General features: G+C 45.6%; 1 protein-coding gene across 3 annotated transcripts in view; it reads left to right on the top strand.

The window, feature by feature from the left end:
- LOC143288884 (LHFPL tetraspan subfamily member 6 protein-like) overlaps positions 1–12500 on the top strand; it is a 98255-nt gene that overhangs the window by 74266 nt on the left and 11489 nt on the right. For all 3 annotated transcript variants that reach the window (XM_076597544.1, XM_076597545.1, XM_076597546.1), the window contains one exon: positions 10892–11748. In XM_076597544.1, coding sequence (XP_076453659.1) covers positions 11046–11748 — 703 coding nt within the window. In that variant the 5' untranslated portion in view covers positions 10892–11045. The remainder of the gene's footprint in view (positions 1–10891; positions 11749–12500) is intronic.

Raw genomic sequence — 12500 nt, 5'->3', positions numbered from 1 at the left:
CCTTAGGAACCAGAACACCATAAAAATAAAAAAAAATAAAAAAAATGGGGGGTTGTTGCCGGGTGGATGACCAAAACACCGGGGTGTTTGGCTACCCGGTTCACACGGCAGCGACCACCCGGATGCTCGGGTTTTTTTTTTTTTTTCTTTTTTTTTTGACGTGACGGGTAGGTTGGTAACCTTTCACCGAACGGAGACTTTGGCGTTTTACGGGTGAGAGGTTTCCACCTACAACAACAGTCAGTGTGTAGGTTTGGGAGTTTGGAGTGAGGACGTTGGAACAACAAACCAGACGGTTATCGCGTCACGGGAGACGGGAGGGACAGGGGGGAAAGGGAGGGGTGGAGGGAAGGAGGGAGAGGAGGGAAGGAGGGAGGGCTGTGAGGGAGAGCGGGACGGAAGGGAGGGAAGGAAGGGTGGGAAGAAGACAGGAGTGAAGGGGGGGGGGGGGGAAGGAGGTATGGAAGGAAGGAAGGGAGTAAGAGAGAGAGAGAGAGGAAAGGAAGGAGGGAGTGAAGGAAGAGACAGAGAAGAAAGGAAGGGAAGGAGAGAGTGAAGGGGAGAGGAAGGGGAGGGAGGGACGGAATAGAAGGAGAGAGGGAAGAAAGGAAGGGAAGGAGAGAGGGAAGGTTGAGAGAGAAAAAAAAAGAAGAGAAGGAGAGAGTGAAGAAGAGACGAAAGGGGGAGAAGGAAGGGAAGAGAGAGGGAAGGAGAGAGAGAGAATGAAGGGAGAGGAGGAAGGAGGGGAGGGAAGGAGCGAGTGAAGGAGAGAGAGAGAGAGAGAGAGAGAGAGAGAGAGAGAGAGAGAGAATGAAGGGAGGGGAGGAAGGAGGAGAGGGAAGAAGGGAGTGAAGGAAGGGAAGGAAGGAAGTGGAAAGAAAGGAAGGGAGGTATGGAGAGGGGGAAATAAGGGAGGAAAGGGAGGGTGGGAAATAAGGGAAGGAGAGGGGGAAATAAGGGAGGGAAGGAAGGGTGGGAAGTAAGGGAAGGAGAGGGGGAAATATGGGAGGAAAGGAAGGGAAGGAAAGAGTGAAGGGAGGAAGAGAGAGCGAAGAAACGAATGGAGGGGAGTGAAGGAGAGAGGGAAGGATAGAGATAATGAAGGGACGAGAGGAAGGAAGGGAGGAAAGAAGGGAGGGGAGAAATGGAAGGAGAGAGGAAGAGAGGGAAGGAAGGAGATAGGAAGGAAGGGAGAAAAGAAATGGAAGGAGAGAGGAAAGGGAGGGAGGGAAAGAAGGAAGGGAGGGGAGAAATGGAAGGAGAGAGGAAAGGAAGGAAGGAAGGAAGGGAGAAAAGAAATGGAAGGAGACAGGAAAGGGAGGGGGGGAAGGAAGGGAAAGAAGCGAGGGAAGAAAGGGAACAAGGGAGGGAATAAAGGAAGAGGGAAGAAAGGAAGGGAGGTAAGGAGAGAGGGAAAGAGATGGGGAAAAGTAAGGGAGTGAAGGAAGGGTGACAACAGAAGGAGGGAGGGAAGCAGGGGGTGAAGGCGGGACATATGAAAGGGAGGGAGGGATAAGAAGGAAGGGAGAGATGCAATGTAAGGTGGGAAGGAGAGAAGAAAGGAGGGCAGGATAGACAGAGGATTGTATTGTATTGTATGTCGACTGTATGATATTTTTCTGTGTGAAATTCGGGCTGCTCTTCGCAGGGAGAGCGCATCGCTACACTGAGAGCGCCCCCCCCCCCCCCCCCCCCTTTTTTTAAATAATTTTTTCCTGCATGTAGTTTTCTTTTTCCTTTTTTTGTTTTTGTTTTCCTATTGAAGTGGATTTTTCTACAGAATTTTGCCAGGGACAACCATTTTGTTGCCGAGGGTTCTTTTACGTGGGGGAACGAATGGAGGGAGGAAGGGAGGAAGGGAAGGAAGGAGAGACGGTTTGCAAAAAAAAAAAAAGAAAAAAAAAAAAAAAGCAAGGAAAAAAAAAGCTATTTTATTAGTAAAAAAATATTTTGGAGAGACGTTTGGGAAAGAGTTATCTTATTTTAAATATCAAAACGACGAAGTTGTCAGCCCCAGAATCTTAATTATCTTCGATACTGAACGAAGTTGTCAGGATGTGTATGTTATTGACCTCCATTACTAAACGAATGGCTTGTCATGCCTGTGCATGCTGTAAGTGTCTATGCACACTGTTATATGTTTGTGTGTGACTTTGAGCTGATTTTGGATCTTGGAAAATGTTAAGCAGGGTTTTGAACATTGACGGCATTGAAGTATACCTTACATAATTTTGTTTGCTTTGACTTTTGGTAAACCTACTGAGTTTATCTCGTAAACTGAATATTTGGCAAATTTTGGATTTTAGAATCGATAGAAAATCACCACGAACTATGGAACAGAATGATTATATATATATATATATATATATATATATATATATATATTCTGTTTGAGCATCCTTGTCTTCTCACGCTGAAAGTTCTGTTCTTTATAAGCATATATATATATTTTTTTCAGGCTTTATGTTTTATTTCTATTCATTTTCAATATTTTTTCTTAAAGAACCAAAACGAACAAAAGACACACGTTACGCGGAGAAAAAAAAGAGAGAAAAAGAAAACAAAAAAACAAAAACAAAAACAACAAAACTATTGACGCCACAGGTTAGCCATAAGGTCTGAGGTGAGGAGGAGGAGGAGGAGGAGGAGGAGGAGGAGCGCAGAGAACGGAGAGCACCACTATCTTTCTCGTATCAAGACTGCGAAATGTCACGGACCTAATTGTGATCCTTCTCCTTGGATTTCAGGGCAGCAGACCGGGAGAAGAAATGACATTTTGTGCCACCTCTCTCGCTTTGTCAGTCTGTCTGTCAGTCTGTGTGTGTGTGTGTGTGTGTGTGTGTGTGTGTGTGTGTCTTTGTGTGTCTGTGCATGCGTGCGTGCGTGTCTGTGTCTGTGTCGCCGGCTCTTCAGAATATTCTGTCTGTTTGTGTCGGTGGCTCTTCCAGAATATCTTCCAAAATATTTTGTCTGTCTGTCTGTCTGTGCGTCTGTCTGTGTCGGTGGCTCTTCCAGAATATTCTGTCTGTCTGTGTATCTGTCTGTGTGTCTGTGTCGGTGGTTCTTCAGAATATTCTGTGTGTGTGTGTGTGTGTGTGTGTGTGTGTGTGTGTGTGTGTGTGTGTGTGTGTGTGTGTGTGTGAATGTCGGTGGCTTTCCGGAATATTCTTTGTCTGTCACAAATGTCTGTCTGCGTCTCCGCATCTCTCAGTGCCTTTCTATTTATTTATTTATTTATTTATCTATTAAAAAAAATTCTTACCCACATCCTCACCCCACCGTCCACCCTCCCTATCCTCCCCCCTCTCCCCAATGTCAATCAGTCGATAAACGATAGTTTCCATGTGCACCATACACTTAGCGCACGTAAAAGAACCAATGGCAACAAAAGGGCTCAGGCCCTGATAAAAAAAAAAATATTAACACTTGCAGACAGAAAAAAAAGGAAGAAAAAAAGAAAAAGAAAAAAAAAGTAAAAAAGAAAAAGAAAACAAGAAAGAAAAAGTATTGTACTGAGGTGACACGTTTTCCCAGGGACAGCAGCCAGAATTTCACACAGAAATCTGTCATGCGTCATGGCAAAATGCTACACAACACAACACAACACAACACAACGCAACTCAACACAACGCAACGCAACGCAACGCAACGCAATATAACACAACACAATGCAACGCAACGCAACGCAACACAATACAATATAAGAAACACAACACAACACAACACAACACAGACAGCAGCCAGAATTTCACACAGAGAAATCTGTCATGGCAAAATGCTACACAACACAACACAACACAACACAACACAATACAATATAATACAACACAATACAATATAATACAATACAATACAATACAATACAACGTAACGCAAAGCAATACAATACAACACAATACAATAAATACAACACAATACAATACAACACAACATAATACAATACAACACAGCACAATACAATAAATACAACACAATACAATACAACACAACAATACAACACAATACAATACAATACAACACAACGCAATACAATACAAAACAATACAACACAAGATAATACAACGTAACGCAAAGCAAAGCAACGCAATACAACACAACACAATACAATACAACACAATACAATACAACACAAGATAATACAACGTAACGCAAAGCAACGCAATACAACACAACACAACGCAATACAACACAACACAACGCAATACAACACAATACAATACAACACAAGATAATACAACGTAACGCAAAGCAACACAACGCAATACAATATACCACAACACAATACAACGCAACGCAATACAATTCAATGCAATACAATACAATACAACGCATCGCAACGCAATATAACACAACACAATACATTACAACGCAACACAATACAACGCAACACAATACAACGCAACGCAACGCAACGCAACGCAACGCAATACAACACAACACAACACAACACAACACAACACAACACGACACGACACGATACCATACGATACGATACGATACGATACGATACGATACAATAAATACAATACAACACACCACAAACACAAACACATTATAATACAGTTTTATACGGACGTTGTAGGGTACTTTTTTGTTCGTCAAACTGGACAGGATTAGTTTACTTCAACGCTGCCATTGTTCAAGCCTTTTCAGAAAAAGTGAAGAATACCGTCTTGTGTGTAACTCATTCTTCCTCTCTCTGTCTCTCTCTGTCTCACTCTCTGTCTCTGTCTCACTCTTTGTCTCCCTCTCTGTCTGTCTGTCTGTCTCTCTGTACCTCTGTCTCCGGTCAATGGGAAACCATTTACAGCTTAGTCTTTTGTGAAGGACTATGACTCTCAAACTAGGAGGCAAAATTGCACTGGCTCTTAGTGCTGCAGCCTTGTGGGCTAGATGGCCTTTGTGAACCATCCCAACGCCGACTGTCCTAAAACCCTCTTGGCCAAGAGAGTGGGGATGTACTTGGGCAAGACAATCTCCACTATAATCAAATTCTAGCCCAAATAGTCGGAACAGCAGTTGCCTCCTCTGCTGTTCTGATGGTCATAGTCGGACACGACTGACTATCACACACACACCTCTGTCTGTTTCCCTCCTATGTCTGTCACTTTCTCTATCCCTCCTCTCTCTGCCTCTGTGTCTCTGCCTCCTCTCTCTGTCTCAGTTGTCTATCTATCACCCTGTCTCTCACATGTGCCTCTGTCTATCCCTCTGTCTTTCTCCCCTCTCTGTCTGTCTCTTTCCTCTCTGTCTCTCTATCCTCTCTCTCTGTGTCTCTCTCCTCTATGTCTCTCCCTCCTCTCTCGGCCTCTGTCTCTGTCTGTCTCTCCTCCCCGCCCCCTCTCCAAGCAGCAGCAATGTGAGGCAGACGTGTACCAGCTGTGTTCTTCGTTGTTTTACAGTACGTACAATCATGGGTGCACCTTTCGTTGTGGTCTTGTTCCTGAAGTGTCTATAATGTGTGTAACTGTTCCTTCTCTCTCTGTCCCCACCACCCCTTCTCTCCCTGTCCCCCTCCCTCTCTCTTTGTCACTCTCTGTGCACCCCCCCCACCCCCGCATACATACACCACCATCTCTCTCTGTCTGTTAACTCACCAGGGGCTGAATGTACTTTAGTTATCACATTATCCTGGTGAAATAAAATTCCGTTTCGTTTCGTTTCGTCTCTCTCTCTCCTCTCTCTCTCCTTCGTTCTCTTTCTCTCTTTTTGAAACAAAACACGCCAGTGCCTGTGTATTATCATTGAAAACTAAAGACTGTCATTCTTATTTTCTCTTATTGCCCCTTCACCTCCCCCCCCCCAACCCCGCTCCCTTTCTTTTCTCTTGCCCTTATAGGAATCTTCCTTTCTCTCCTCTCTCTCTCTCATCTCTGTCTCTCTATCCCCTCTCTGTGTGTCCCTTCTCTATGATTGTCTCTCCTCTCTCTCTGTGTCTCTCTATGATTGTCTCTCCTCTCTCTGTGTGTGTCTCCTCTATGATTGTCTCTCCTCTCTCTGTGTGTCTCTCCTCTATGATTGTCTCTCCTCTCTCTGTGTGTCTCTTCTCCCTGTCTCTCTATCCTCTCTCTCTCTGTCTCTCCTCTACGTCTCTCCCTCCTCTCTCGGCCTCTGTCTCTGTCTGTCTCTCCCCCCCTCTCCAAGCAGCAGCAATGTGAGGTAGACGTGTACCAGCTGTGTTCTTCGTTGTTTTATAGTACGTACAATCATGGGTGCACCTTTCGTTGTAGTCTTGTTCCTGAAGTGTCTATAATGTGTGTAACTGTTCCTTCTCTCTCTGTCCCCCTCCCTCTCTCTTTGTCACTCTCTCTGTGCACCCCCCCCCCCCCCACACACACATACACCCCACCATCTTTCTCTGTCTGTTAACTCACCAGGGGCTGAATGTATTTTAGTTATCACATTATCCTGGTGAAATAAAATTCCGTTTCATTTCGTTTCGTTTCGTCTCTCTTTCTCTCTCCTTCGTTCTCTTTCTCTCTCTTTGAAAAACACACCAGTGCCTGTGTATTGTCATTGAGAACTTAAGACTTTGACATTCTCAATCTCTCTTATTGCCCCTTCAACCCCCCCCCCACCCCCTTTCTTATACCTCTTGCCCTTATAGGAATCTATCTTTCCCTGTCTCCCCTCCCTCTCCCCCCCCCAACCTGCCCCCCACCCCCTCCACCACACTTCTTCTCTGTTCCACACTCCTCCGCCTTCTCATATCCTCTCTTCCCCCCACCCCCTCTATTTTTTTTTCTTTACTTAAATCAGCTATAATCAAACGATTTATTGATACTTGAATCCTAGAGTGTTGCTCTGTCTGACTGACTGTCTGTCTCTGTCTGTCTGTCTGTGTATCTGTCTGTCTGTCTCTCTGTCCCTGTCTGTCTGTCTATCTCTTTCTCTCTCTCCGTATCCGTTTGCCCGCTATATTATATACGTTCCTTGTAATCGATATCGACAGCCATATACCCATATGCTCGAAATCTGATATGTCGAATATGTCTATCTTCTTCAAAAGAAGACGAAATTTCGTTTTGTACTTTCTTGTCCTGGGTTGAGTGATATCAAAGAAACAGTTTTATACCACGCAAGTGCTGTAAAGACCCTGAACTCTTTTATTTAGTCTGGATGGCATTGCTGCCATCAGCAAATGAAAGCACCGTAAGGCAGTTGGCTGTTTATCTCCATAAAAAGACGATGTTTATGATTACGTAACATAATAATAATAATAATCTATGTTTTTGGTAGGTTCATATACACCCTTCCCATCACCCCTTCTAAAAGACCATGGCCTTATGAATAAACCATTATCAACTCTTTCTCCCCCCCCCCCCCGACCCCCACTCTCTCTCTCTCCCCCCCCCCTTCCCTCCCTATGCCTTCTAACCTCCTTTTCCTAATATCAACGTTTGAATCTTACCACTTTCCGTGCGCTGCACGCGCACACCAGCGCTGACACGTACGTGCGTGCAGTGCGTTCAGGAGCCAGTTGCATTGCTCGGACGGAAGAGCCTAGTATGGTCGTAACCCGCTACTAACTGTGTGTAGTAGTAGTATGGAACTGACCAATGGCGTAGTTCGGTCAACGTAGGCACTTAGTCACGTGTAAGTGTCAAAAAGTTAGAACCAAGCAATGCAAGTGGCACCAGATGACAATCATTATGTCGTGAGTTTACGTCCAGGCGATATTATGCAACAAGCTCGTGTTCAGGTGACAGACATTATGCAATAAGAGTCTGGGTTCTCCTCCTCCTCTTTCCACAATCAAGGGCTCAGCTGAGTTTGAAGTGATTTTGTTTTTTTTCAGAGTCCATCGTTTGACAGATTTTTAAAGTATATATATATATATATATATATATATATATATATATATATATATATATATATATTTTTTTTTTTTTCAAAAGTAATTTCTGTTGTGCACGCAATCAGTTGAAATAGTTTGTGTGTGTGTGTGTGTGTGTGTGTGTGTGTGTGTGTGTGTGTGTGTGTGTGTGTGTGTGTGTGACAGAGAGAGAGAGAGACAGACAGACAGAGACACACACAGACAGACAGACAGACCGATAGACAGAGACAGATAGACAGAGAGAGAGAGCTAGCTGCTGAGACTGAGAGACAAAGAAGGTGTGGAAAAAAAAAGGGGTTAGAGATTTAGGGGACATAACTGCGCCCAGTCTGTGAGCACTACAATCTCTAAATCACTTCAGTTTTCTCCCTTCACACACACACACACACACACACACACACACACACACACACACACATTCCACTTATGGACAACTTTCAAGGTCCGCGACAAGTGACTTCTTTGTCATCATGTAACTCAAGGACACACCGTCGGTGGCAGACTCACCTCGGTTAATTAAAAGCGTTGGTCTTTCGATCAAGTGTCCGTTCACCAGTGGTCAGGGTTCGAGGCCCCTGTTTCAGCATGGTGGTATGATTGACACAAAACGATGCATGCACGCGCACGGGCACACACGCAACACACACACAGTTGTTACACTCTGAATGTAATAATATCTTACCCGCATGTTTTTCTTTTTACATAATAATTGATGTGTGCATGGTGATAAGTGAAGGGTGTGTCAGTTTTTTTTTTTTAGTGTTTTTTTTTTGCTGACGGGCATTTTATTTTAAGTGAGCCTAAAGAAAATTTTCTGTTTTTGGTTGAAGCAGATAATAAAGTATTTTGAATTGAATTGAATTGAATTGATTGATATGGATACTTATATAGCGCCTATCCTCGGTCAGAGACCGAGCTCTAAGCTCTTTACATACACCGGGTCATTTTCACAACAGGCTGTCTACCTGGGTAGAGCCGACTGACGGCTGCCACTGGGCGCTCATCATTCGTTTCCTGTGCCATTCAATCAGATTTCAGGCGCACTTACATACACACTCAGACAGACATGTAACATTTTATTTAACCCGCCATGTTGGCAGCCATACTCCGTTTTCGGGGGTGTGCATGCTGGGTATATTCTTGTTTCCATAACCCACCGAACGCTGACATGGGTTACAGGATCTTTAACGTGCGTATTTGATCTTCTGTGTGCGCATACGTTTGTCCTTGGGAAAATGCACTTTATTCCGATTTCCCTCACTCCACGTGGATGTGAAGAAAAGGAGGATTGGGCCCCGCCTTCCCATGCAGAGCGAACAGACGTGATGGCTGCAGTACGTAGTCACTGTTCTGATAGCCGTTAACGCACTCAGTACGGCCAGTCCTCTCTTCTCCTCTACACAGACCCCTCGGATGTCCAGTGGGTGTCTGAATGACCCAATCTTTAGCTTCCGTCGTCAGAACTGTGGTATTCTTTGTCAACATTCACCTCTTCAGTATAAGAGCGTTCCGCTTGCAATATTTTGATGATGGTAATTGGGATGAAACGCTGTTAACGTCGTCTCTTTCGCCGTTCGTATGGAGAGAGTTAAAGGCTATTGGATCTTTAACCTTCTAGCTTCTAGACAGCTGACGAGGAAGATGTTCTGAACTCCGCGGAGACAGACGATGAACACTGAATATTATAGTCCGTATTATAACTGTATCTTCTTCTTCTTCTTCGTTTGTGGGCTGCAACTCTCACGTTCACACGTATGTACACGAGTGGGCTTTTCACGTCTATGACAGTTTTTACCCCGCCATGTAGGCAGCCATACTCCGTTTTCGGGGGTGTGCATGCTGGGTATGTTCTTGTTTCCATAACGCACCGAACGCTGACATGGATTACAGGATCTTTAACGTGCGTATTTGATCTTCTGCTTGCGTATACACACGAGGGGGGGTTCAGGCACAAGCAGGTCTGCACATATGTTGCACGCATGCGCGCGCGCGCGCACGCACACACACACACACACACACACACACACATTTATACTCTCTCTCTCTGTGGTATGGTTGGCTTGTCTTTTACCTGGCGATCATTGAGAGAGAGAGAGAGAGAGAGAGAGAGAGAGACAGACAGACAGACAGACAGACAGACTATCTATCTGTCGATCTGTCAGTCGGTCAGTCAGTCGGTCTGTCTATCTGTCTGCCGGTCGGTACGTCTGTTTCTCTGCCTGTCTGAAAGTTCTTTGAAAAATTATTTTGCCTTGCTGCCTTATTCATTATTCCATTTCTTCTTCTTCGTCTGATTCCTGCTCCTCTTCTTCGTTTTACTCACTCAGTCACTCACTGACATAATCACGTCCTTTAACTAACACCCTCAGTTCTTCCACAACCCCATCTCTACCTCACCAATCCCCCCCTCCCCCCCCCCCCCCCCACCACCACCCCCGTATCTTCTTGGTCACCGACTCACTATTCCCTTCCCCTCACCTGCGCCCACACCCCTCCCCCCCGAAATGCCTTTCTCCGTAACTCTCTCAACCACACCCTCAGTAACTCTCTTTCTCTGTAGCAGCTGTCCCCATGAATCCCTTTTGAATTATGATATATATATATATATATATCTGAATTCCCACCCACTCCCTCCATAAATCCCTCCCCCTCCGCTTATAGATCGTCCCCTCCTCCTTGAATCCCTCACCGACTTCTTCCATAAATCCCTTCCTCCACAAATAAACCATTCACTCACTCCCCTCATAAATCCCTCGTCCACTCATTCCCTAAAGGTCCCTCCATAAATCCTTATCCCCCTCCCTCCCACTCATTCTATAAAGTCTTCACCCACTCTCTCCATGAAAATGATGATGATGATGATGATGATGATGAAGAAGAAGAAGAAGAAGAAGAATCATCATCATCATCATCATCATCATCATCATCCATCATCATTATCCTCCTCCTCCTCCTCCTTCTTCTTCTTCTCATCATCATCATCATCATCTTCGGCTTCTTCTTCTTCTTCCCCTCCTTCTTCTCCTCATTATTATCATCGTTGCAATGTTTCAGAGAGGTGACCACTGACCACACTGACCACTGTGGACCACACTGACCACTGTGGACCACACTGAACACTGACCACACTGACCACTGTGGACCACACTGACCACTGTGGACCACACTGACCACTGAGCACTGACCACACTGACCACCACCCATCACCATGACGGAGCTGAGCAGCGTGGGCATCGTGTGGTTAACCCTTTCTGTCCTGGCCGCCCTGGGCGCCTCCTCCGGCTTCTTCCTCCCGTACTGGCTGCACGGGACCTACCCGCCCTCTCCTCCTCCTCCTCCTCCTCGTCCCTCTCCCACGCCCTCCGCCCCCGTCCCCGCCCCCCACGTGCCCCCTCTTAACGCTCCCCCTTCCTCCACGAACCTTCCTCCCCCCACCCCAGTATTCCTGGGTATCTTCAGACGATGCAACTACCCGCGTCTGGTGCTCAGCAGTAGCAACAGTGATCAAAGCGACATCGACGGCAAAAGAAGGAGAAGAAGTCGTAGCGACGACGACGACAACGACAACGACAACATCAACGACGTTGTGGATGGAGGAGGCGTTATCAGTAGCGGAAGGGAAGGAGGGGTAGGGAGGAGGCAGCTAGGTGGCGGTGGTGGTGGGGGTGGTGGTGTGGGTGTGGGTGCTGTGGACCTCGGGCCCCCTCGGGTGGAGATGGTGCGAGAGTGCGGGCGGTACACGCGCTTTGCGGACATCCCCAGCGTGTGGTGGCAGATGGGCACGGTGATTTGCGGCGTGGGGTCCGCGGTGGCCCTGCTGGTGGCCATGGCCGGGGGCTGGGCGCTGTGCGTGCGCTACGTGATGACCAAAGGCACGGCCAAGGTGGCGGCCCTTCTGCAGCTGTTGGCAGGTGAGTTTTGTTGATAATAAAAAAAAAAAGAGTTGATGATGATGATGATGATGCTACGTGATGACCAGAGGCACGGCCAAGGTGGCGGCCCTTCTGCAGCTGTTTGCTGGTGAGTTTTGTTAAAAAAAAAGAAAAAAAAGAAGTTGAATTTGATGATGATGATGATGATGATGATGGTAATGATGATGATGATGATGATGATGATGATGGTAATGATGATGATGATGATGATGATGATGATGATGATGGTGATGATGATGATGATGATGATGATGATGCTACGTGATGACCAGAGGCACGGTCAAGATGGCGGCCCTGCTGCAGTTGTTTGCTGGTGAGTTTTGTTAAAAAAAAAAGAAAGAAAAGTTGAATTTGATGATAATGATGATGATGATGATGATGATGGTGATGATGATGATGATGATGATGGTGATGATGATGATGGTGATGATGATGATGATGATGATGATGATGATGGTAATGATGATGGTGATGATGATGATGATGATGATGATGATGATGATGATGATGATGATGATGATGGTGATGATGATGATGATGATGATGATGATGATGATGATGATGATGATGATGCTACGTGATGACCAGAGGCACGGCCAAGATGGCGGCGCTGCTGCAGATGTTTGCTGGTGAGTTTTGTTGATAATAAAAAAAGAAAAAAAAAGAAGAAAAAAAAGTTGAATCGATGATGATGATGAAAAAGATGATACTGCTACTGCTGCTGCTGCTGA

The sequence above is a fragment of the Babylonia areolata genome, chromosome 13, assembly GCF_041734735.1.
Source record: "Babylonia areolata isolate BAREFJ2019XMU chromosome 13, ASM4173473v1, whole genome shotgun sequence".
NCBI lineage: Eukaryota > Metazoa > Mollusca > Gastropoda > Neogastropoda > Buccinidae > Babylonia > Babylonia areolata.
This window is presented reverse-complemented; position numbering and strand designations above follow the sequence as displayed.